At 48.3% G+C, this 26,289-nt stretch overlaps 1 protein-coding gene across 4 annotated transcripts in view; it reads right to left on the bottom strand.

Moving 5' to 3' along the window:
• Window positions 1-13,059, bottom strand: part of GPC3 (glypican 3) — a 156,115-nt gene extending 143,056 nt beyond the window's left edge. For 3 of the 4 annotated variants that reach the window (XR_012662711.1, XR_012662712.1, XM_075106809.1), the window contains exons 1-2: window positions 12,739-13,058; window positions 3,589-3,750 (exon numbers count right to left, since the gene is read on the bottom strand). Coding sequence is in view for 2 of the 4 variants with exons in the window: in XM_075106809.1 (XP_074962910.1) it covers window positions 3,589-3,750; window positions 12,739-12,907 (331 nt within the window). In the remaining 2 variants the exon portion in view is untranslated. Of the gene's footprint in view, window positions 1-3,588; window positions 3,751-12,738 lie in introns of all 4 variants that reach the window. The other variant, XM_075106811.1, reaches the window with a different exon arrangement.
• Window positions 13,060-26,289: the final 13,230 nt, after the last annotated feature.

The following is a 26,289-nucleotide window of genomic DNA, read 5'->3' as shown; positions in this document are numbered from 1 at the left end:
GCACAAAGAGCTAGGAGCGTACCGTGAGACCTGCATCTGCGCAGCTGCTATAGCTTTAATTTTCTGTTATCCACAGTGCAACAACAGTCAATACGCAGGACGAGAAATTTAGTGATCACTCAAAAAAATTCCCAAACTTAGGAAGCAGGAGGCATCAGGCTGATGAACCTCAACCCAACACTGGGGAACACAGCTCTTTAGTGGGGGAAAGGAGAGGAAAAACAAAAAGGAACCCTGCTATTTTCCTGCTCAAATTTACCTTTCACTAAGCTGAAATAAACAGAGGTTCAGATGTAATATTTAGGAAATCAGTAGAGTTTGCTGAGAGCTTTTTCTGTTGATTTAATACAAAAAGATGAGGTGGTGGCAGGGCCAGAACCCCACCACCACCAAACAGCCAAGACCTAAGGTCAGGAGACAGAGAGCGGAGAAAGCAAAGCGTAGTTAGGGCTCTCACCCTTTGCCACAGCAGGTTAGTTGCACTAACTCATTAGTTTGGATGAGAACCTCAGAACAATAGTAAATATCACTTGCAAAAAGACAGATGAGCAAGTTTTGAGGCGATGTGGGTTCAGCCTGGCTTCACGGCACGCAAGGGCACTGCCATCGGCTGAGAACCTGAACCAGAAGGCGCACACACGAGCAGATACCAGCACAGTTACACCGCATGGAAGTCAGCCTGGCCCCAAAGAAATCCTCGAGTAAGATTTAACTGCAGTCAAGACAGCTACAATCCATTTTAACACTGTCAAACACTGCAAGTTTCCAAAGTATTAAATCACTACTTAAATCATCTTCATAATTTTTAAAAAATGCCTGTAAGATAAGACCAGGAGCTAATTGTAACATTTAAATTTAGTGAAGGGAGAATTTTTTTAGTTGGGATTTTTCCTTAACTGCAATAAAGAAAAAGCCCAAGGGTCTAAAACTAATAATCTAATAAACTTTGCTAAGTGAACATTGTAACAGATAGGCCTGGATGAGATTTTCTGTAAATGCCAGACAATTTCCCTTGATCTTTATCAGCAGAGATGCCGCTCTAGCTTCAGCAGGAAGAAATTAAATTTGGTGCAAAATAATAACATCTGGGTGAGATTTTGTTTGTCAGACTAGCAGTCCCTTTAGATGACATGCTAAAAATATTAAAATTTACTCTGAAGGGTTTTACATTTGTGTTTAATATGAGTGATTAGGATACGTTTCCATACCAACATATTACCCTGCTCTAGAGAGCGGTGCAATTACCCATCCTCTGAGCAGGCTCCCCAGCAGACGCTGAGGTCCAACCCAACGCACAACACACGCGGACAGCTTTCTCCCTTGCCAGAGCACGCATGTGAGAGCTGGCACTGCTTTGAGCCGTCCCACTCCTACAGTCCCAATTCCTGAAGCCACAGGGCATCCGTCCCCAGCTTCAAGCAGAGACACCATGCAGGAGCAGGACCTGCAGGAGATGCTCAGGGACCACGGGGGCTCCAACAGCGACTGCCTCTCCTCTGACCACTCCAGTGTCCCCCTTGCAGCTGAACACCCCCTGCGCAGCCCAGCACAGCCCTGCCACCGGCATCCTACCCTCCCCAGCTGTGTCAGGACAGAAAGCTTGCTGCTGCCCTGCAACCAGCTGTCACAGCACATACCTTGGCAATATGGGAGGAAGCAAATGACATGCCGGTGGGGTTTGATTTGAGATACCGCACTCCAGCACCAGATCCCTTAGGCATGTCTTGAGACAGAAGCCTGTCCCCTACCACGAGCAGTGGCAAGAAACAAGAAATCGGACGGCAGTATGTCGGGTCCAGGCACAATTTCTATAGCTGGGACAGCCTCTGGCACCACAGGCATCAAAATACTCTTAAACAAGCAGCAATCAAAAGATCGACCTATTAAAAGAAGTGTTCTTCTACAGACTTTGAGACTAAATGTAAAGATAAAAGTACACAATTTTCAAAGTCTAATGAATTGCCCTTCCAGGTCCAAAACGCTTTATATGAGGTAAAGTGAGCTCCTCAGTGGTTCCAGCTAGGAATTCCTCTTCTACAATGGGACTGCAAGAGATATTTAAAATTAGTCATGACCTTTTTTATAAGCAGAAGAGGTCGGGAATTCTTCAGTTAAATGCTTTTCTTCCCCACCACCAAGAAGAATGGTCATTCAGCAACACCGGCTCCAAAAACCCTGCACAGGGAAAAAGCTCTCACAGCCAGGACGGAAATCATTGGGGGGGGAGGGGGGGGGCAGAAATCAGAGGAAGGGATTCAAGTCTCTCCCAGAGGACACAGGAAGTTCAGAGCTAGAGCACCGGGCCCTGCTACACTATGCACAACCTGCAGTAACACAGGGTGTCATTCCCACACACAATAAAAACTCTAATGTTACATCATCTTTTGTCAAATGGTAGGGGAGGAGGTAGACACTTTATTCTGGCCAGGCTATTCATCATTTTTGAAGCTAGTCCACATTTCCAGTGACTAGGAAACCAACCTCTCAATAGTTTTACCCCATTCTGTTTAGCAGAATTGGAACTTAATGGTCGCTGCATTAAGAAGCCGTGGGGAAAAAAATATGCTGTTATCTCCTCAGCAATTTATTTCATCTTACATTGAGAAAAACAACACACTGGACTTCATCAGACAGTTGTGGACCAGAACAGAGTTTTGCCATGATCCCACAGGCTTCAGCAGGCTTTGGGACTTGCTGCTAGTGAGGCATGAACAAAAGTAAATCAATTATTCTGAAAAAATATCAGCATGAAGGAAAAAAAATGCTCAACTGCCCATGCCTTCTTTTTTAAATATACGCAAAAATGCCATTAATACAGAACGATGGAACCTCAATAGGAGAGCACTCAACAAAAAAGCAATCATTTCACCACACATTAACCATGGATGGAATAAGTTTTGCTTGCGTAAAGGCCCTAAAAAAAAGTTTGCAGATTTAAGGGACACAAACTGGTGTGTGTCTACAGTAAATATTTGCCAAAGGCCAGTTTTGCTAAAAATACATCACATTATCATTAAAGAGAAGAGCGCTTCCACCATATAATATGGCATCAGGTCACCACACACTCAAATAACCCATAGTGAGCCCCAGGGACCACCCTTGTGAACAAGGCAGCCTCTACCCACCCTTACATGGAATAACCAGCTTTGTTTTGCGGTAGGTAACAATAATCAATACACACATTTTAGACTCTTACCAAGAATTACCCTGGGTTTGCAACCAGATCACGCTGCTGCAACATGGTTTTTGGGACTGGCAGGATCACACAAGATGGTACTTGTGCAGATAGTTTAATTCTTGGAGAAGTGGGGTTTTCATTTCTTTTTAAATTTGCACTTGAAGAGGTTTAGCATTTAAATTTACATTTGCTGTTTCAGCTACAGGAATATTTAGTACAAGCCCTACAGAGCAGCCATACACCCAACCAGGTGTGTTATTTATCGTAAATAAGCATATATAACATATACAAACATATGAAAACAAGTGAACAGAAACCTTCCAGCCAGCTGCACTTCTGATTGCCAGGTACTGAGGAAGAGGAGCAGAAGTGCCTCCTCCTCCCACCGCATGCCTGGACCAACCCCTCACCTTGGAAGACGGCAGCATTCTGGATGACGAGGAACTTCAGCTCCATGCTGGCAGACTGCAGGAGCTGCTCCATGTTCAGGCGCGCTGTTGCCTGGTACTTCTCCTCCATCTTCCTCGAGCAGCACGTGGAGCCCTTTGGGATACATACCTGCAGATCAGACCCTGGAGAGATACATAAGAAGGGCAGAAAATTTGCATTAGGAGGTGGAATTGCTGGCAGTGGAGAGGAAACCGACTCCATACATTGGTATCGCTGCTACTACAGTTTGGGCAAATTGATGACATTTCTGGAATTTGTCCTGAGCAAGCGGCTCAGCCAAAGGGGAAGACCGAAAAGGCAGAGCCAGGATTGCTGAGCAATAGCCCCTGAGAGCTCGCTGTGTACGGCTGCCAGCACGCTGCTTGCTTTAGCTCCCACACACTCCATCCGCTGACACGCCGGTGCCGAGCAGAGCGATACAGAGCATCGTCCTGCCGTCTCCCGCATGCCTACCAGCACATCGGTAAGGAGCTGCAGGCAGCCAGAAGAGATGGAGTGGGAGTTGGAAAACAGAGCCAGGATTTGAAGCTGTGGATTTACAAGGAATAGAGTAATGCACATAGTTCAGCACCCAGGATATGCTTTAAATTTGCATAATGACTTAAAACTAGCTTAAAACAAATAACTCTTATTTGCCTGCAATCTCCATCCTTCGTATCCACAGCAGTAATGTAACAACAGGAACACACAACAATGATTTACTACTGGTGTTTTTTTAGTGCAGATTTCTAAACTGCGTACATCTTCTGAGTCTTCCCACCAATTTCACCATCCCATCCGTCCTCCATCACAACAGGTAAAGCCCAAGGTCCATCGCTTCACTTGTGCAAGTCCCACTGCAGAGGGACAGGTCCTGGGGCATGCACTGAGCACCACAAAAGACAAGTGCTGTTTCAGTAGCAGCCGTGCCACTGAATGGGCAGCACCTCCACTCATTCACCAGAACGGTACAAAAGCCAGGGTACAAAGGCAAGAGGAGCATCGCTTCCCCTAGGATTTCAACCTGCAACTCAAAGCACTGATCAGTGACATTAAACTTCAGGGTTTTATATCCCCAGAGCGTTCCCAAAGCTCCCACTCCTGCAGGTAGGAGCCACAGTTAGCTTCCATTTTAGAAAAAGTGTTGTTATCTAAAATCTGATAAATAAAATCAGGGAAAAAGTACTATTAATCTTTTGGATTCAGACAACAGGAGAAGATGGAACAGAGGAGCTAGAAGTGGCAGCAACAAAAAGACTCAATCAACTTCCAATAGCAAACTGTGGCCCTGCAAACACAAGCAGAGCAACAAGCTCATATCAAAGCAAATAGCCCTCATCATGCAAAACACATCTAATCTGACACTGCTGTTAGAAACTCAAACAGTAAGCAACAAATCCATTAAAAATGGCTCTCCAGAGCCAGACGGCAGCAAGAACCTTCCACTTCAGTGTCTGCCACCAAACTGCAGTGTGCCCCCGCCATACCAGAGCAGGAGGAGCCCATTAGACCCAGCACAGCCCAGCACCATGATTAGGAAGCAGTCCAAGCCAGTAACCGACAGCCCAGACAGCGAGGAAGGCTCCACACATCCCTTAGCCCTTGCTCTGCCTTCCCACTTGCTACAGAGGGTTTTTTTTCCCCCTCAGTAAAAGCAAGTCTGGCAATTTACACCTTTGCCCTGGAAGGATTACGCATCCTTCCAGGTTCTTCTCTCCTTCTTAAGAGTCTTTCACCACATCCACTATCTCACTAATTACTAGAAAGTGTCAAAAGTCACTTTTGTAAGCGTACTCTAGAAGAATAGGATTAATATTAATGTCAGTTCAATCGTGTACCTCCTGAAGAAGAGTCATGCACACTGCCGAGGGAAAAGAGCTGTCAGGGCTCGGGAGCAGCGACAGCAGAAATTCTCCTCCCTCCAGCCCCATCCCTTCCCTGGCACAGGCTGGGAAAAACATCGTGAAACGCTTCATCTGCCACATGCATTTCACATGCAGAAAGGAGCTTCAACCAATTCAAGTCCTGCCATTGCTGCAAAACAATATGCGGCAAAGGGGGAGAAAGAGGCACACAGCTCAAGGCTGGACCCACCATGCCATCCCGGCTCCACCCCTACCCACTGCCTCAGTTTCCCCTTCTGCAAAACAGTGTATGCAGCAAAAATTCCTTCATCAAGCCCTCTGACAAAAAGCCAGCACCACTGACATCTAAAGATGGAGTCTCAGGGGTTCATGAACTAACCCACTCCAGAGGAGCACAGCGACAGGTATTTCACACCTTGAGAAAAGAACAGGGACCATAAAACCGCTTAACAGCAAGACGCTGCATTAATGAGAGAAGCGGTTATATAACAGCAAGTTAAAGAGGTTTTTTAAAGTCAAACCCAAGTCAATTTACACCGCAAAAAGGCTTCACATGGTCTCTTTAACACTACAATACAGCCATAAATTTCTTGTTAATACGAAGCTTATTTCCTCCTACATTTATTACATTAGGACATACTGCAAATTAGAAATAAAAAGCCTTCCACGATTAATGGAAATACCAATCTAGAAAATCTGAGAGCTGGCAATTGAGAGACCTGTGCAAGTGAAAGCCAGGGATAGGAAGCAGCAGGGTCATCTACCCACCTCCCAACCTTCTTTTTAGCAATTAAGTCAATTTCTCCCTTAAATGGGGTTTTATTTTTGTGAAGTAAAGACAGATGCCTGCTGTAACAGAGCAATCATGGAGGAGACGGAAAAAGCCTGGGAATTAACTCTGACAGCTTAAAACGTTTTACAGAGATAGCCAACTAACACCGATGACCAGAAACATCATGGTAAATGCAACAGCGCAATACAGGCAGGACAGGCTCTTATCAGCTACGAGGGACAAGGTCCTTCTTGGCGCAAAGCGTTGCTACAGAGGGCCAGGGAACTGGGGCCTGACCCCCATCTGCCAGCTATTTTCTGTATGTGGCTTTCCCAGGTGGAAAGCACGCCCAAACAGTCCCATCTGCCAATCCCAGTAGTGAGGGCAGAAGGTTTAGATGCCCAAGACCTCAGAAGCCCACTGCCTCCAGCCGCAGCAGAGACCAATGAAACAGGGACAGTGCTTTTTGACCTGTAAGTACATTCAGGGTTTCTTCATGCCATTACTTGGAGAAGCCTCTTCTGCACTCATGCTGCAGCACCACCCAAGAGACTGAGATCCTGCTCCCCACGTGCTAGGAGCTGCGCAAATCGTGCATGCTCCAGAAGTGTGATGCATGCAGAGACACGAATGCCTGGAAACACACCGCCAGCCTACGGATCAGACGCTAGCATGAATTAAATTGCTGCATGGTTTTGGCTCCATAAATGCAATGGAGAAGGTTCTGTGAGTCATCAAATCCTAGCCCCTGCCTCCCAAACCACCCCCTCTAAGCATTTTATCTAACACAAACACCTCCAGTAATAGCTCTGACTTGCAACATAGCAAAGCCCATTCCACTGCCTAATGGCCCTTACTGTTAAGACTGTTTTTATCTCCGAAACTACACACATCCCTTTTTCTTAAAGTTTCAAGCCATTACCCCTGGAGATGCCAGTCTCCGCCCTTGCAAACAACCTCCTCCTTTTGCTATAAATCATTACAAATTCATTTTTTGAAAGGAAGCGTCCCATGAATTACTCTAACAGTTATTAATATTTTATTATATTAGATGCTCACATACCAATCTTTGCAAGATTAGTGATACCAGTGTGATGCTAAGCACAGCAGCCTGACCCTCCGACACCCAAGTCCCATGGGTGAGGAGCTGGATGCAGCCCCTTCCATAGGTGGGCGGGCAGCAGGCACCGCCAGAGCACTGTGCCATTCATGCCATCTTGGGGAACAGCAGTGTAAATGCTCCAGTAATTCTGCATACGCTCCTAGCTGAAAGAGCTGGTCTCTACAGCTGCAGTAATTTCAGCAGCACCCTACCTCCTCCTCCTTCTGACATGGGGAATTTTTACTGAAGACTGGGTAGCAGTGAATTTAAAGCATTAAATTTGACTTTGATGTACAGTTATTCCCACAGATAGGTGGTTAGTACAGCAGACGTGAAAATAATTTCAGTGGATTAAATGTCAAAAAAAACCCTTGAGATCATCTGCAGGCAGTTCAGAACTCCTTCGTGAGGCTGAAGGATTGTGTTTTGATTTTAAGCATCCCAGGATAGCTCCAACCCTGTCATCATCAGATACAGGCAGGCAAGCCGTGCTTTCCACTGGGGCACGCAAGCCTGCCCACCCAGATCCAACCGCAGCTTCAATGAGATTAACATTCCCCCAAAATTTACCCCAGGCACTGCCAAAATGAGAACCTGGCCCTGCTTAGTGTTACACTACTGCAGTATCCCCAGAGTCGACGGGCGAGCTCTGCTACCACATGCAACTGCCCCCTTCACCTTCTGCGGTCTGGAAACGCCGGAGGGCTGCGCCCCAGCCTCTTGGCTCACCGGTTTGTTAATATTACAGACTAGAAATCTGCTGCTTTGTTAATTTTCTTTCTCTAATTGTTTCGCAGTCAGCATCATGCTTTAAATAGATAAAAGCAGGGATTCAACCTTTAAACATCGTAGATTTTCCTCCAGCTATTTCAATTTTTATTTTTTTTATTAAAAACCTTCTTTTGAATTATGTGACTAGGGGGTCATGCATCTGTCACTGGCTTTTAACGCTCAGCATTTTGGGGCAAAAAGAAAATGTGACTGTTGAAAATCCAGGTTAAGTGCTGATCTTTTTAAAACCTAATTAAAGAGATTAAATTATAAACCAATCTCGTTCAATAGGTGATTAGAGTTGGAACAGTATGGGTACTACATGGGATATTTAGTACTGCTCAATTATCCTTTATTTTCTCTTCCATCATGTTTCACGAGGCCATTTGACTGTGGATTCCTCCCCAAGTCTTGCGATTTTGGTCAGATGATTGCCACACAAATATAACACTCTATAACATCGCATCTTTTAAAAGAAGTTACAAAGGAAATAGAGACATTTTGCAGGTAAGTTTCCTCCTAACAAATGTACAGATGTATCAACAATACTGTCATCAAAAATATGGAGTTAATTTGTGGGCACCCACTCACCATCCACGCATGTTACAGTCACACGCACATACCCTGCAGCCATTCCAAAGCCTGGGAAGAACACTGTTCAGGATGTTGTTAAAATTAACCCCTGGGAAAAAAATAAAGTTAACGATCTCACTATAAAAACACTGCCTGGGGAGGTTACTAAGTTTTAAGGTTCTGCTCCTGCTCTCTTAACTATCAAGAGAGCAACTTGCAGACCTGAAATAATTAAGAACAGAAAACTCAATTATCTAGTAAACTAAGATCTTAAACCACCACGCTAAGCTAAACAGAAAGGCTGCATGGGGAGAAGTATCATTAGTCCCACTCAGGAAAAACAGAATAAAAGAGCAGGAGTACAAAGGGAGCCAGCTCAGAGCAAAGGTGCATCGAGTCCATGGGAAGAGGTGCGATTTTTAGTTTTCAGCTTGTACATTGGCACACACCAGCTGTGAAAAAGGAGAAAAGAGAAGTGAGAAGAAAGCTTGACACGCTCAGCCAGCCAGTTGTAGAAGCTTTACACCTCAGCTCCAAAAACAAAAGGTTAATCTCCTCTATTTTCTTAGGGTGAATCCATATTTGCTTCCATCAGAGAGAATGAACAAAGACCTAGAAACTGCAGGAGGAGGAAGACACCCACTGAGAGATATTTCTGCCGAAAAATATATTCCCCAGCTTCCACACCACCAGGGGCAGAAACATCCACCCCCTCTCCCCATCTCAGCAAGGTGACAACTCACCCCTTCCCCTCTACCCACATGCACCAGCCCAATTATCCAGAGTGTCACCATGAGCACGAAGAAATCCGAACGGCATAGAGGAGAGAAAAACAAACCAGGAAAAAATGGAAATTCAAGGTACTGTTTATACATGAGAAATTATGCAGGGAAAAGACAAAAGGAAGAAGAAAACCAAGACAGGCAGTGTAAGAAAAAGAGAATTTAGTTATTAATGAACGTGAGCAGCTGAGGTAGTTACCCCAGCACAGAATGAGGCTGGCACACGAGCTGGCACTAAGTCTCAACTTCATAAAAGCCCATGAAAAGCACTCTCCTGACTTCGCTTGTCTCCAGCACAAGGCCTCTCATCTAGCTTGAGTGGAGCTGTTGGCATGAATTACCTCCTCCCACCCCTCTGAACAGTCAGCCGCAGCTGACAGTAGTTAGGTCATGCTGCTCCCCACCTCGAAGCATGCCAAAGCATGCTTCAGAGCTGCAAAATCCTGGTCCCCAGACTGCAGGACCATAGGAGACCAAGTTTCTGCTCGCTGCCAGGTGCATGCCTTCAGCTAGAATTACTCCCAGAACATTAATACCACTCATGAAACAGCACGACACTTCCCTCATGTTTATCAGGATTACCCTTTTTTTTTTTTTTAATTAAAAGTATCAGCCTGGTGCGGCTGGGTTTCTCTATGGGGAGCACTGTGCTGATGTCCCCCCAGCCCACGCACCACTGATCCTGTAAAATGGAGCCGTGGGACATATCTCCCATGTCTGTTTCAACTCGGCAGCATTTCCTCTACTTACACCTTCAGCCACAACTGCTCATAATGCAAAATGCATCTTCCAAAAATCATTGTTTTCTGTTGTGCCAAAATACCCCGCACATTTTAAGTAAGTTGTTTCAAGCCTTGGTTTCTCCAGGGTGATATGATCTACAGGCAAAGGTTCTCAGAATTGATTCCGTGGTGATTTGTGGCTCGGAACTCCGAAACTTTTTTTAATTGACAGATGTATGAAAGGAAGAAAAAGCAATAAACAAAAGCCTGGAAAATAGTCCTTGAGTGATGTTCCCCTATTACAGAGATTTATGCAGCTGCTACTAGGAGAAGGGAGAGCTCTGAAGTGTAATTACAACACAGAGTCATGCAAGATGGGCCAGATCCAAGGTATAAGCAAGCAGTCACTGCTTTAATTATGATCAAGTTTATGTACTTAAGCAAATGTAAAATCCACTTTCGATTTGATATGTGGGAACTTTATCATTGTAACAAGCTGGAAGCCTTCACTTGAAACACCAGCACTGTTAGGAGAAATTGATCTGGCTACCCACAGGCTCTGCAGGAGGCAAAGGGCTCCCTTACTCCACTTGAATACCAAGGATGCAGCTGGGGCTCCCAGGGGGGCAAGAGCACAGGTGAGCAACTCCAACAACCTGAACCCTGCTGGGAAAGGAAGATGCCCAGGCAAAAGCACCTGCCACAATCACAGCCCAGACCAGGACGGAGGATGCCACTGGTTTCTGAGGAAGGACCAACTCCGCTGCAGCACGGAGGTGCCAGCAGCCCCTCAACACTCACAGCACAGCCTGCAGGGACCTGTCAGAGCACCCCAGCTGCCCGCCCTTCCGTCACCTCCCCCTGTAAAAATACACTCTGAGAAAGTCACCTAGGGATCAAAGCAAATATTTCACCAACTTCCACAGAAGCAAGGGAAGACATTTCTTTGATTAGAAAGAAACAACAGAATTTGTCATTTTAGCAGTGATAAGAGCAGCACTTCCACCTCCCTGCAACCCTCCATGCAAACATTTCATCACAGATTACTTCCAGCGCTACCTCTGTACTGCCCAGGAGACTGAGGCCCTGCGGCAAAGAGAGAGAAGAGATGCTGCTCCTGCAGCTAGTCTGAAGGGAGCATTAAGAAGAGTCAAAAATTATATGGGAAGGGGACGTAAGGATAGGAATGGATAGGGTAGGTACTCCCTCACCAGGACTTACATCTAAACCCTCCCTGTAGACCTCACAGCTGTTGGTAAGCTGAGGCATTGCTACAGTCCTACAGACCAAAGGATGTGGGATTTGCACCAGCAGACACAGCACCTTGCAGTCCCAGCTCTAGGCACCCCGCTTCTCCCCTTCCTCTCCTGCGCTGCAGTGCATTATTGCTGAAGCAACTCTTGTATTCCTGGCCTGGTGTGACACTGAACGCAAGAAACAACTCAACACATCGTTATTAAAAGCAGCCGCTGCTGGCAATGATCTCATTGCACCTCCCCTGCCTGTCACGTTTGCCTGTTATATCTTCCTTTTCATACTTTGATCGTAAGCTTTTCAGGGCAGGCGTTCGCTGCTGCGTATTTAACGTAACGCAGCAGCAGCCGAGCTCTCCAGGCAGCTCTGTAACACAGCTATCAAAACCTATCCGTTTGTGTGCACACACTCCAAGCACGCAGCCACCCACCTGGAGGAGCCGACACTCCCTAGTTACCAAAAAGCTGAAAAGGGACCTTTAAAAGGGAGGGAATGCAAGTATTGCACTTACATTTTAAAATCGGAACAGAGCGTATCTACTGAAAGCAGCCTTGTGGGATGTAGGCGGTGAGGTGCGGGGGGTACCACGCAGGCAGCCACCTGTAATGCTACGAGCCGCGTAACACCTCGCCCAGCTCCGTCCCAGCCTCCCGCCCGGCTCAGGGTGCTGCCTGCTTCCAGCCCCGTTTTCTGGAACTGTGGCAGCCCTTGAGCTCGGGCTGCGGACGAGGGTCTGGATGCTCTCAGAGGGGCTTCACGGAGCGGGGTTTCCCTGACACGGCACCGCTCGCTGCCCGGCGCACAGTGCTTGGAGGGAAACGACTCTGGCAGATGCAGGACCAGCAGAGCCGTGAGGGGTGCGGGCCGTCTCCACTGGCGGGAGGGGACACCGCGCTCCGCCGGGCACCGGAGGAGGGCTGACCCCCCGACAGAGGCGTGGGAGGTTCTGCAGGCAGCACGCCACTCTGCCCGACAGCACGAGTTTGCGTGTGAGCCACCTCTAGGTGAAAGGCCCCCCCTAAACAAAGTAAGAGCAATTAAATTCTGTTTTAACCCAGCAGCGTGGCACCCCCGAGGCGCAGAGCCCGGCGGCCACCGCAACCGAGCGGCCCCGCACCGCGGCTGCCGGGGAAGGGCAGCCCTCGCCCGCGGGCGGGCGGGCAGCCCGCACCCGGCTCCGCAGCGTCCCTTCTCCCGCGCCCCCCTCCCGGGGCGCCGCAGACGCTCCGCGCCGCACCCGGGCACGGCGTTCCCCCGCCCTCAGGGCACCGTGGAGCCCCGGGGTCTCACCTGATACGGGGCTCTCGGGCACCCACTTGGCTCCGGGCTGCAGCGCCTGGAAGGCGGCGCGGACCGGGCGGCAGGCGGCTTCCCCCGCCGGCTGCGCGCCCCCCGGGGTACCGAGCAGCGCGGCCAGCAGAAGCAGCAGCGGCAGCAGCGCTCCGCCGCTCCCCGACATCCTCCCGGGGCACCGGGGCGCTCCTCTACTCCCCGCCGGCAGGCATCCCCACCGGGCCGGGAGCGGGACCGGGCTGCTGCGGAGCGGAGCGGAGCGGAGCTCAGCCACGCGCGTCGCGCGGAGCTCCCGGAGCGCCGGGACCGGCTCCGCGCGCACCGCCCCGCACCGCCCCCGCCGCGCGCCCATTGGCCCCCGCCCAGCCGCCTCCCGCGCTCATTGGTGCCCGTCCCGGTACCGGCGTGCTCGCCCCGCGGCGCGGCACCGCCCCGGCGCTCATTGGCCCCCGTTCCGCCCCGCCCCGCGGCCCGGGCGGGGCCCGATACCCGTGCACGCTGGCACGCGGCGGGGCGTCGCGCCGGCGCTCGTGGGGGCTGCTCCGCCCTGGCGCGTGGCGGGCGCAGCAGCGTTGCAGGCGCTCCCGCGTTTGCTGCCTGTGCGGTGAAGCACCGCGGCCCGGCGGTTTGCACAGTGCCGCGTGTGCATCCCACGCGGGACTTGAAGGGCGGGTGGGCTCTCGGTTGCACGCGCGCGTGTGGCATGAGTGCTTTGTGCTGCAGCATCTCTTAAGCCCTCCCCATCCCAAGTTTAAGCTGCAAGAGAGCAGAGCGGTGCTGGGCGCAGGGCCCCGCGCTCTCTGAGGGGGCCCAAGGGTGCCCACGGGTCTGGGGTGCCACTGGGTGGGCATCGGACAAATGGTCTGAGGGGCTACACTGGAAACAGGCAGCCATGTGTGGGCATGCTGTATTCACAGAACCGCAGGCTAGAAGGGACCTCAGGGATCATCTAGTCCAACCTAATCACTCCACCGTGGCCATTTCCCCACCAGTTTGCAGCCGGAGCTGTTGGGAACCCCTCGCCCACCAAGCTGAAGCCCGCACAGGGTCTCACAGGCCTGGACAGACCCTGCATCCCCCAGCCATGGGGACGGGGGACACTCGCCATGGCTAGGACAGCCCAGCTCCATCCCACCAGCAAAAAACCCCTAAATACCAGCAACGCAACAGCTCAGCTGGAAGGGGCCCGTGCTGCTCATTGCTCAGCAAGCAGCTGCATACAGTGGGAAGCAAGCAGGACAGGGTGAGAGATGGCTTTACTGAAAAAAAGCAAGGCAACGTATGAAAAATTGCCAAAACTCTGTTTGTCCAGGCTGTCTCCTCGCTGCTTGCCCCCAGCCTGCATAATGCTGCTTCTGCAAAGGAAAACAATGAGGGAGCAAGCAGAAGCAGAAGAACAGAAAAAAAAAAATCTATTTAAAATTTCCAGTGCAAATACAGGATCAAATTATCACTAATGGCTCTTTTTCACTCTGAAATTTTGAAGAGGGATGAAAAATGAAAGTCCAACCTGCGTGTTTGTTCTAAGAAAATGCCTGCCAGGGAGAATTTGTTAAAATATATTATGGATATGAGACTAATAAGCTGGAATGTGCAACATGTCTTGTTGGTTAATGGATTGTCGGAGCCTGTTGCTGTCCGCAGACTGTGCTATTTATTATCTATTTATTGTGTCTAGTAAGCACGGCTGACAAAACCCCTATTAACCAGGCAGCAGAAAGTCCTGCTTTGCAGGAATTCAGAGGAATCTGGAAATTTCACTTTGCTCAGAAGTACAGGTGCTCCACAGTGCAAAAATTGTGCCTGATTTCAGCAGAGCGAAGAGCAGGCGGGTGCTCGGCGGTAGGGATGAGGATTCATCCTTTATGCGTTTTCATTTCTCCTGGTTCCTTACATGAAATACCGTCACACGTGCTTCAGCTTTTGTGAGCCGCGTCACAGTGGGTAGTTAACGTCTCTTTTCTGCACCTCCTTCATTGATTCAGTGATGGATTTGTTTTGTTTATGCAACAGTTTGGGTTTCAGGTACAGTATTGCTTTAGGTTAGGAACCGGTTGGACCGAACTGCAAAATAAAAGGCTGGTGTTTGAAGCGCTCCATTCTATATGCCATTGCAATCTATATTATGTTTATGGTCTGAATTACAGTTGTCTAAAAGGAATTCAAGCATCTCCTGTGTTCATCTTCAAACCTGCTGTGAGTATTTCACTTAAGTACGGGAGGATTTCACTGTTCCAGGTAAGTACACAGATATTGTCAAGCATGCCATTGTAGCAAAGAATTACATACAGCACCAAATAGGCAGCATTTAGGTGGGAGGGAGTGCTTTAAGGTTTCAAACTAAATTAGAAAACAACATTATTGCTCTTTACTGGATTTGGCTTCACAGCGGGATCTGTCATTATCTTGACAATGACTCCCTCAAAAATAAAGTTTATTTATCAACAAGGAGTTATGTCAGAAGCAAGTTAAAGCTTGTGGAAACATACAACAAAACCAAGTGGCAGCCCTCTCTTTCAGTCACTATTTTAGGGTTACCCAAAGTCCACTGGCAGGAAATAAAAAGCTCACGTTTTAACTGAAGACTTTCTTTGATCAAGCAAGTGATTTTGACTCACTTCCCTCCATTTTTGCTCTAGCATCACTGACTTTCCTTGGGGTAATAAGCCCAAGGATTCAGCTGGACGGAAATGGGGGGTGAAACCCATCCCATCTATGGACCAAAAATATTGTGGTCTGTAGCACCCCCAGCCCCGTCCTGAGCCCAAAGGACGCTCTCCACCGGGTGCCTGCAGAGGCAGTCCCCAGGTGACAACTGCAGACGCTCTCACCTCCATCAGGACTGCAACAGTGCAAAGAAAGTCTGATGCAATTTGCCTGAGCACTGGACATCCACATGGCTTGTCCATTTAACGTGCGAGGGTAGCAAGTGCAGGTTTGTCCTGGAGGAGACAGCAGACAACTTGCTCCAAGATCAGAGGCAAAGTCACTGGGTTAGTTGTCTGCCAACAGATGTAGTAAGAGCCAAGTCGTTGTCTCATATCCAGGATGATAATTTCCCATGTTACAACCGCTCACACCATAAAAATTTCACTTAATCATCTACCTGCCTCAAGCCTGTAAGTAATAAGAGGCAGGATTGTGTGCAGCTGATTTTATCAAATGCTCTTATGAAGTCCTCCACTGGGAAAACCCTGAATCAATTAAAAAGCCAAGGAGAGACGTAGGAGAGGGATTCGTACTCCCCAGTAGACACTCACCAAGTTATTGACACATTTCACTTACTCTCCCACTGTGGACGGATGGATGAGCTCCACAGGGAGAAGGTCAGCTGAGCCATGCCTATAGCAGAGGAAATCACCATGAGGCAGGGGAGAAAAGAAAAAACCTGGAGCATCTGTTGACACATTTGCACATTTTCAGCACAAGCCTGACAGCCTATGTGGGCATGTTTGGCCTGGCTTTTTCATCCCTGCTGTGATCCCATTGTGCTGACTATGGACCAGCTGTATCGCTTGAGATCTCGCATGTCCTGCTGAAACCAAGTGCTGCGGGCAATGATGGCCTCTCCCTGTCAAAATGACCCTTTCCATCTTATTCTGCACCCTGCAGGAGTTGCATTTTCAGGCTTTCATAACCATTTGTGAAGGAGGAGAAGGGAGAAGCTCATCACTATATAACGGTACTTGCACGTTGTCTGATGGAAAAAAGAAAAGTGCATTTGCCATGGGGCACTGGGAGAAATGATGGATTGCCAGGTAGCAGATAGCCCTCCCCTCTTTGGCAGGATATTGTATTCCATGTGCCATACAGGAGCGCTGATAGATCCATAAAGCATTAGCCTTTTCCTCACCCCAAAAAGCAGTGGCTGATAAATCACTAGCTCTCTGGAGTTTGTTGGGAGCAGATCACACAGCAGAAGCAGTGAAGCCTTCAGAGAGATGCATCACTTAAAGACACCAGAGATGCCAATAGAGCTGTAGATCAAGAATACCCGAACAACTCACTTTACCTATCCAAAAAATTAGATACTTCAGAACTGGAACTTTTTTTTGCAAGTATGTACCATTTTCAGCCACATTCACATCAGAAATGCCTTCCAGAACCATGGAAAATCTCTGCACTCCTGTCCGGGGGGGTCCTCCCTTTTTCACAAAGTTTCAAAACTCTTCTCTCCCACTATAGGACAGAAAACTTTCTCAAATTGCAGAATATTTCACAGGACAAAACCCCAGCCAGACCCAAACCTTTGCAAATCAGTTCCTGACTGTGGATAAAACACAGGTTTTGCACGGGGCAGCTAGATTTACAGCTAACTTTGTGGTTATCTAAAGGGTTTTGTAAAAGTAAAAATGCACAGACACAGCAGATGTGTCTCAAAAGCTCTTCCACACACCCCACATCTTTGGAGGACCTAAAGCACGCTGTGAAAAGATGAAAGACGCAGTGTGCCAGAGTTTGGGGCATGCTGGTCGTGGAATGTGGCCGTCGGGGAGGAAGGATGCTCGTAGCACTCGTCACCCCAGCCCACACTGCAATACCCATATCTTCTCCAGCTCACAGCGAGTGGGGCTGAACACTAGCAGAGCTCCTGAGTGCCAGAGAATTGCCTGAGATGCAGCTCTACAGAGGGAATCAAAGCAGAAGAGATGGGAGAAAACTATTCTCCGTGCACTGCTGCCTCTGCTGGGAGCACAGGGCAGACATTTCTCAAGCTGATATTTTCATTTATCATCTCCCGGTGATTAATCAACTGAAGAGACACCGCCAGGAGACAGCCCGAAAGGGATCAGCCCAGAGCATTCACCTATGAAAATAAAGTGCTGCCAACAATTACCAACCCAGGGCTGTCACATCATGGGCATCCCACTAGCGGGGAGAACTGGGATGTAAAATTACAGGGCGCTGCTGTGAACTAGCCCTGTGTGGAGCAAGCAGACCGACAGCTTCAGTGCAGCCATGGGAGGCACTCTGGATTTAACTCGGGAGAGATGCTGCGCTCCTAATTCCCTGCACCAGCACAGGCTCAGCAGCACAGAGCCAGCTCTGGAAACAGCTGAAGCAACAGGCGATGTGGTGGTGCACAGTGCGTTGCCTAAGCACAAAGCAAGGCTGGATCTTTGCAGACCATGTGGCCCGAGTAAAGTCGTGTGGTTGCACACACTGATGAAGTTCTGTTGTATGATGCGGAGAGCACACAAGCTTTGAGATGGAATTTCCAGCAGAACCAACAGAAGTTATATTGAATATATAAATTTTTCCCACTCCTAAGCAGGCCATGATGTATTCAGGTGCCTTTCCTGAAGTGCTTTTTCCCTGTGCAGTGGCACCACAGTAAAACTTGATTTATGCCTTATTAAATTATTTTAATGCTTAATATTACATGCAAAAACTCCGTGAAGAGATATATTAGAGTAGTATTTCTGCTAGGCTCATGCAGAAGCTCTCCAATCGCATGATAATGAGGCTCTTCCAAAGGTATCAGGAGCATTAGACTGCTCCTCAAACACCACTTTGCAGGTAGGAGAGTGGATGGGTGACCTAGTGGCAATTTTTATACTAAATAACTCAGCGTTCCTTTTCCTCACCGCCACAAACCAGGAGTCGTTTCTGGAGCCAGCGGATTTGGAGCAGCCCCAGCGAGTGCAGAGCCCCAGCAAGGGAGGAGACCTTGGAACAAAGCAATGTGAAGCTGTATGAAAAGCCTCCATTGATGATGACAGGGTGGCTCTGGGGCCAGCGATGGCCTACCGCAGCATTCCGCCACTGTGTAACGGGATGGACAACATCTCTGCTACTTGCTGTGTCCCCCACCAGTGCCTTCTTCCTCCCCTTCCTCCCCTTTCAGGCTTCTCACTCTCTTCTTTCTCATTAAGGAAAGGTCACTGCACACAATGGCAAGGAGATAAAATTGCAAACCAAAGGAGCTTCTGTTTTTACAGCCCCTCTCTCCAAGTTCCCACCAGACCCGTGGGGTTGTTGTGAGCCTCATCCTAAAGCCAGGGAAGTGGCATGACGCTCTCCGGCTGCACATTCAGCTTGCAACGGGGCACAGCACCGATCTGCCCCTCTGCTGCAGACACCCGCTGTTCCCCAGGGGCTCTCTTGACCAGTTTGGGTTTTTACGGCTCCAGGTCTCCCAGCGCAGACACCACGTCTGTGCCGAGCATGGCTGGCTGTGGCCCAGAGCTCTTCCCTGCCCGGGAGGTGAGGGTCCCACGAGCCATGCAGAGCTGTCCCTTGCCATCAGCAGCTCCCTCATCCTTTATCCCTGCTCCAGCCCATCACATTGGGAGACCATGGCCTTGCACTAATCAGGTTTTCTACAGCTGCCTTCATGGCCTGATCCTGCAAGCAGCAGCAGCAAGAAGCCATCCGAGCGCCCCTCCTGGCTGGCCACTCTCAGAGCTCAGGACGCACTGGGCTTCTCATTATTAGCATCCTCACTTGCATCTGCAAGGACATTAGTAGACCTCAGAGGGCTTTGCTATGAAGATTGCATCCTTCTTGCACAAACCAAATAATCTAATAAAAAACCCAGTAAGATTTAACAGTTGTGCATCTGAAGGCATTTCCCAAAAAACTAATTATCCTGCTGGACGCCCAGCCAGGTTTCAGAGGAAACATCACCCCTCCGCGGAGGAGGGCAGCATATCAACAGAAGGGAAGTTTTCTTTTAAAAGGAGCCTCACTGAATGTCCACATTTGTCTCATTTCCAATCAGTTAGAATAATGAACCACCTTATATAAAGAGATTTATTTTGTTTTTAAATGCTAAATCATTCCTGCGTACAATGCGTAAATGTCAGGCTCTCAAATAGCTCTTCGGGGGTTGGGGTTTTGTTTATATTATTACTATTAAAGATTAAGCAGAAATTGAGAAGCAGATAATTGTGAAGCAGAGCTAGTTACTTCTGACTCCCGCAGTCCTTTAAATAAAACTGAAACCCACACCTGAGCTATGGGTGTCTCAAGTAGAAATTCTCCTCAAATGCAGAAATCTGTCTGCACGTGCATGTTTCAGGGACAAGGTGGGAAAGAAAGAGAGAGCAAGCCGCTGAGCTCCAGCACCTCTCTATCCTGTGACTCTGGTGTAGCGCACTTCAAAGGTTTTCCATGAACTCAGGGATTAGTGCAATTAGGTCAAAACTCTGCTTTAATGAAGAAGGAATAAAGCTGTTGACAAATTACTCCAGAGGGCTTGGTCAGCAATGGAGAAAGCAAATAGAAACAAGCCTGAGCTTGTTATTTTTAGTGCTTTGGGGCTGTTAAAATCAGTCTCGTGGAACCAGAGGTGTGGGGCACCCGACCAGGCAGCACTTGGAGCTGGCACTGCCCAAACACAGGACCCAGAGCCTTGAAATGTGGGGGAGAAGAGCTGCTGGGGCTGAGGCACTGCTCGGTGGACATCTCCAGAGGAACCCGAACGCAAGTGGCATTTTGGGACTTCATTTTAATCTCAGTCTAAGTGCAAGCATTTAGAAATATAAGTGACCGCCATGTATTATTCAATGGGCTGTTTTAGGAGAAACTGAATAATTTAAACAATACATGCTTAAAGCCGAGCAAATTTTCCTCCCTGTGACCCCCTTTCTCTCGTTGCACCTTCTCTGAGGCCAGCAGTAACCGTCCTGCTGATTTCGGCAGATTGGAGCAAGCAGCATTCAGGTCCTGCCCACAGCCTTTCAGGGACTTGTCCCCATTTGTGACCTGGGCAAGAATAAGCAGGAAGAACCCAGGAGCAAAAAGGTTTGGCTCTACTGGAAACTGCTCTCACAGATGAGAATTGCTGAGCATTATGTTGAACTATCCCAATGCTGCCAGTGAGCAGCATTTAGTACTCACAGGGTGAGTGTGGGTGGCTTTGGTTTAGCTCCCCCTGGAAAGCAAGACCCTGATTCAACAGGAAAGTGCATTCAGTTTAAGAGCAAAATACCTCATCATTGCATGATACAAGGCATTGAACCAATACTGAAGTACTCTGCCAGCGCAAGGATCTTGCACATGCATGAAAGGTTCACTTTGTTCTGCAGACTTTCCGCCAGACGAGGCATTACTGAGTGCTGAGGGAATGCAGACCGATTTTTACTTGCAGGAAATGGTGCTAAACAGAAATCCTGCCACAGAGAGGTCCTGGGCCCCACCGCGAGCACAGCACTAATGCGCTGCAAATTGGCCGGCAGCATCTGACCTTTTGGGACTCATTCAACAAAATTACTTAACTCTAAACTACAAAGTGATCCCATTAAAAGCAGGCCTGTGTGCAAACCCCTGGCTGGATCCAGGCAGGAGTCTTAGAAGGGAAAGACTTCAATACAAAGGGAGTCACTGATAGTCTTGTGTAAGTATGGTAAGCGTCGGCCATGCAGTGTTACAGGAGGGAAGACGTGCAAGTGGAAGTGAATATTTAAGTGCTGGGATTTAGAGCGCTTCGCTCCATATCAAATGCCTTCAGACTGGATGACCTTGGGAGCACCTTCATTGCCTTGCTCCTACACCTTTCCATTGGCAACATGGGGATAATGTTTTTTCTCTGCTTTGCTGGAGTAGTGAGGAGATAAATTCATGAGTACGCTGAGGAGGATCAGCAATTACAGTGCCAAGGTCACCCTCACACCTACCTTGATGACAGCCCAAAGGGACCGTGCAAGAGATGTCCCTGCATCTTCCCAGGATTAGCCTCGGTTAAATACCACAGAGAAACTGCAGCATTTAGCAACTTCTGACAATTATGAAGACGGTCATGCTCATACCTTGGAAAAAGGCTTTGGCAAAGCTGCCAATGGGAAAGCAGCTAATTCCCGCTGGCTGCACTCAGGCTGCGGCTGCAACACCAGAAATCTCCATGGTCCTGAGAACATGAAGATGCCGTCTCCATTTCCAAATGGATTTCCACATTTATTAGATATTCCTGATAGAAATGTACGAGTAAGACAGATCCAATTAGTTCACCTAATAGTCTTGCATGATGAGATTGGCCTAACCATCTGAGCACAGGATTTTGCACAAATGAAAGAGCATTCCCATAAAATTGAAAATGTAATTTAGCAATTTGGAAAGAAAATCGACAATCTTTTGAGAAAACTAATAGCTTTTCACTGTGTAATATAAGCTTACCTATCTAGTATGGAAAAAACATATAAAGCATTAAAGAGACAACCCTACCACTAAATGTAATAATAATAAAACCTCCTCAAATTATTTCATATTACCCATCTTTGTTCATTTTCATATTCTCCAGAAATATGGACTCTCTTTGCTTCTGAATCTCAACAATTCTTCATACAGCTGAAAGCAGCACACTCCCTGCAAGCTGCCACCCCCCAAAAAAAGGGACATTTTCTGCTTTATTATTTAAAAGGTGGCCCCGGGCCCCAGATCATGGCAGGTGTGAACTGGTCGAGCTGCAACTGATTTCATGGCACTGTTGGGCTGAGACCAGCCAAGGACATTTGCCCCTCTTCTGGAAGTATTTGTAATCACCTGAGGCCTTTTTGGGGGAGACATTAATTCATAATGTCCACAACCAGAAGCATCAGGTGGATTATCTGCTCTCCCACACAGCACAGCTTCAAATTGCTCCCCCGTTGCCTCAGCCCCTCACCCATCTGTATTGGTCTGAATTCAATCCAAAGATATTACAAGAAGGTGGCCCCAGGGTTTACCTGCCTGCTTCCTTCTCTCGGTGTCCCCTGCTCCAAAACGCAGCCCTGCTTTCTCTGCTGCATGTGTCCTGCAAACTGATGGATCCAGCCACGCTTCTCCTGCCCCTCTGCACCCTGGGTTTCTCTCCAGAAAGGCACAGGATGCAAAGAAAACATTGCCTTTGACTTCTAGGCTGCCGCCAAAGCACAGGCTATGCATACCCCACAGCAGCTTAAGCCATCAGGCATTGCATTAACACCACCTGGATCTTTGCCCCCCTAAATCATGAAGCATGGCAGCTTTGGTATCGCTGGGGCCACCTGAAGCCACCCAGCCTAGCTCCTCTATCACCAGCATGGTGATGCCAGGGACTGAGTGGTCAGTGCAGGTCGGGGGCTGTATATAAGAAGGACAACCCCCATCCCACCTCTCAGCTGTGTCTCCCCCAAGACACTCACTAGCATTCACTCCTCGGCCAGGCAGCAGGGCAAGATGCTCTGAAAAAATGTTCCACAGCTGGGCAAAGAAGAGCTTGCATCTAATGAGATGGTTTGCAGTACTCGGTATCGGAGGGTGAATGCTGAGCATGCGGCACACGTATTGGCTCGGTGATGCATGGAGATATTTACCTGACCCCTCAACTGAAAGCAAAGTGCTTCAGTAGCCTCCGAGAGCATGGAAAGTGGTTTCAGAGACATACCTAGAGATTAAAACAATGCGAGCAGTGAGAAGTGCAAAATTAAAAGCCGCGCCTGTGTTTCTGCGGGGAATTTTGGATTATGATTTGCTGCAATTTAATCACTTATGTGTCCTGTTTAGATCATTCGCATCATCCCCATCAGCACTTTCTTGAATGCTGCTTCTGTTTTCCAGGTTGCAACAACAGCAGAAATCCAAAAGTTGGTCCCACAATATGCATAAATACTGATTTCAGAGAAGACCTACCCCTCCAGCTGCCCTGCTTGTATAGGTTATAATGTCTGGAAAGGCAATTGATTAACCTATGTAGCTCTCTAGCACACACATGAACTCACCACAGCCCATTTACAAACCTCCTTAGAAATGCTGGCTTGGCAGGCAGGCAGGCAGCTATAAATACAGCTGCAGATGGGCTCCTTGAACATTTCAATGATAGCTTTGAATGGGAATAACTTGACATTTAATTCTGGGACAATAGTGAAACGTCAACATCTGTTGTGGAAGCACAGAATAATGATTAAATTAATACCATTTGCAGCTTTTAAACATGTGGTAGCGTAACACCACACCGGGATGTGCTTGGACAGAACCCTACTGAGTTTCATGGTTTGAGTTAAAGAGAGCAACTGGCTCGGCTGGAGCTCAGCGCAGGATCAGGCCCTGCTCTGGGCAGCTGCACTTCAAGGATGAAGAGCCCATAGCTGCAGCCTGCCAGCTCAGAGCTTGCCATATCTATATCAACTGGATTGCTATAGTCTATAAATGCATCACTCACAGCCTTTCCAGAGGAAGAGTCTGTAACTACCATGGAGACCTCAGATTGTCCCTTACGACTTGCAAGAACTTCACTGTGATATAGCCGAACAAACCAAGGCTGGCTCGGTATTTAATTACAGGCCTGAAGTCTTTTACAAAAGTTTATTCAAGGATTTCACCTTTTGCTTCCTCTGATTACAAAGCAGGCTGGATGTCCTAGCCTAATACCTGTTGTGATCTTGGTCTGATGTCTCATAAGCGAAACATCTCCCCACGTCACGAGCGTATGATGGTGGAGACAAGGTGAGACCCCACAGAAGCTGATAGAGCAGCTGGAAAGTAAGAGTCTCCTGAGGCTCAGCATGCAGAGGGGGATCCCAGCAGGAGCTTTGCCATTCACAGCATCTCTACGCCACCAACAAGCAGCCAACAGCCTCAGGCAGACAGCAAACGCGGCAGCCAAAAACAGCTTGGGAAAAAAGCAAATAACAGTGCGTTTTGGGCAAGACACCCAAACCCTTCTGCAACACTCAGTCCCAGCCACGAGCAGGGAGCAGGGCTGGGCAGCTTGCCCCATTTGCAGGACTCTGTCCAAGAGGTGCCCGGGGCTCCTACCCTGTCCCCTGCAACCCTGAGAGGCACCAACCGGGGCAGTAGCTCATCCGAGCAACGCGACATTGCAAGAATTTGTCAAATCACTTCTACCCATCTTGGCTGAAACAAGCCAGAGCACCACGGACTTGGCACTGAGTGAGTTTTTGAGCTGCATTTCATGAATTGGTCTGAATGCAGGCCAAATCCCAAAGTACTCAAGGACATTGGTGCCATAGATTTTTTGATCTGAAGGAAAGTTACTGTATTTAACCATTATGGGGTGATGTTAAAAAATGATCACTATGCCCAGTCATCAAAGGGGCAGCACATTAGCAATACTAGCTGGTTTGGCAAGCAATAAATACAAAAACTGCCCTGTTTTTTTCCTCCCTGTGGTCATGCATCTACAGATTTGAAAAAGAATTTAAAAAATTAGGTCAGCTGATCTGTCTCCTTGGACAATTTACGCCATTCTGGAGGAGCTTTTTATGTTCACAGGGTCAGATCCAGAAAAGTGCTGAATCTTAAAATTTAATTGTGGGTATTTTAAAGGTGAACTGAATTGCAGTAGGGTAGCGCATGCAGCACAGTGGATGCTGGTGCTAAGCATCAGGCTGAGCATCCTAAGCTCAGCCCACAGTCAGGCTGGTGCCAGGCACAAGCAGCTATGAAGGGGACCCAGAGAGGTCACCAGCATCCCCAAACTAGCAAAAAGAAATGCAGTTTTGTTTTCATACCCAAACTCTTGATTGTGCTGGGACCTGAGGAGGAAAACCAACACGTTACCTGTTAGCCTACAACCCATGGGAAGGGGGAAGCGCCTGTGAGAGGGGACAACCCATGCCAGACAGCTGCTCAAACACCCCACGCAGCATCCAATGGCACTTCAGCTCTGCAGTGACTGCGGCGGCAGAGCTGACATGCAACAAAATAGTTCGATTCAACGTGGCTAAACCCTACCAAAAGAGAGGTTAGTCCTCGCAGCTCCAGTGCTTGGAAATGGGGCGGCGGAGCCGGGTTCAGCACCAGCACCAGAGCTGGGCAGCACCATGCTGCCCCCACCCAAATCCTGGCCCAGCCAAAGTCAGTGGGAATTTTCTCATTGACATTCAGCCCTTGCATCTCGCCAGAGGGCCAGATTTCCCTGCAGAGCAGCTAGAAAGCTTTCCTCTGCTTCCACCAACCCCACACAACACTGCAAAGAGATTTGCTCCGGATTTCCTCAGATTGGAGCTTGGCATTGGGTCAGAGACCCTGACGCAGTGGCCTCAAAGAACCGCAGGAAAGCTGTCGGCAGGACCAGTACCAAGAACCAGTGGAAATGTTGCTGTTATACCATGAACTCAGGGACCAGTACAACACCGACTGCAAGCTGGGTGCTCACACCCACCAATTCTGGGTTTTCTTCATCCAGCTAGCTCATTTCTGTGGCTGCTGGTACATGATTATATATTTAGCAAAAAGTTTATTCACTGTGATAATAGTTTCTCAAATTAGTGCTGCACATTTTCTAGGTGATGTGGTGGCCAGGATTTGGGGACCTATTTTAACCCATTACTATGATTAGTGGTCAAAAAGGGTGAGGAATTTCCTTAGCCAGCTCCAGTTCTGGTGGCAGTGACTGGTGGCAAACTGGCCACAGGATAACACACCACTTGCCAGGTCCCAGTCCAGGTGCTGTGACCACTGAGAGACATGCTGGGAGGTGACCCGAAATGGATTCAAGGCTTTACCTCAACTGCTGATAACAATCCACAGAACATTGCCTTTTCTTTCCTCCTCGTTACTAGCAGGATAACGACAGTCATGGAGGGGGTGATTTTTTCCAAATTTATTCCTTAAACTCCATCATGA

This window comes from Phalacrocorax aristotelis, chromosome 11 (assembly GCF_949628215.1).
Source record: "Phalacrocorax aristotelis chromosome 11, bGulAri2.1, whole genome shotgun sequence".
NCBI classification, from domain to species: Eukaryota; Metazoa; Chordata; class Aves; order Suliformes; family Phalacrocoracidae; genus Phalacrocorax; species Phalacrocorax aristotelis.
Note: the sequence above shows the minus strand (reverse complement) of the source record. Positions and strands in the feature narration are given on the sequence as shown.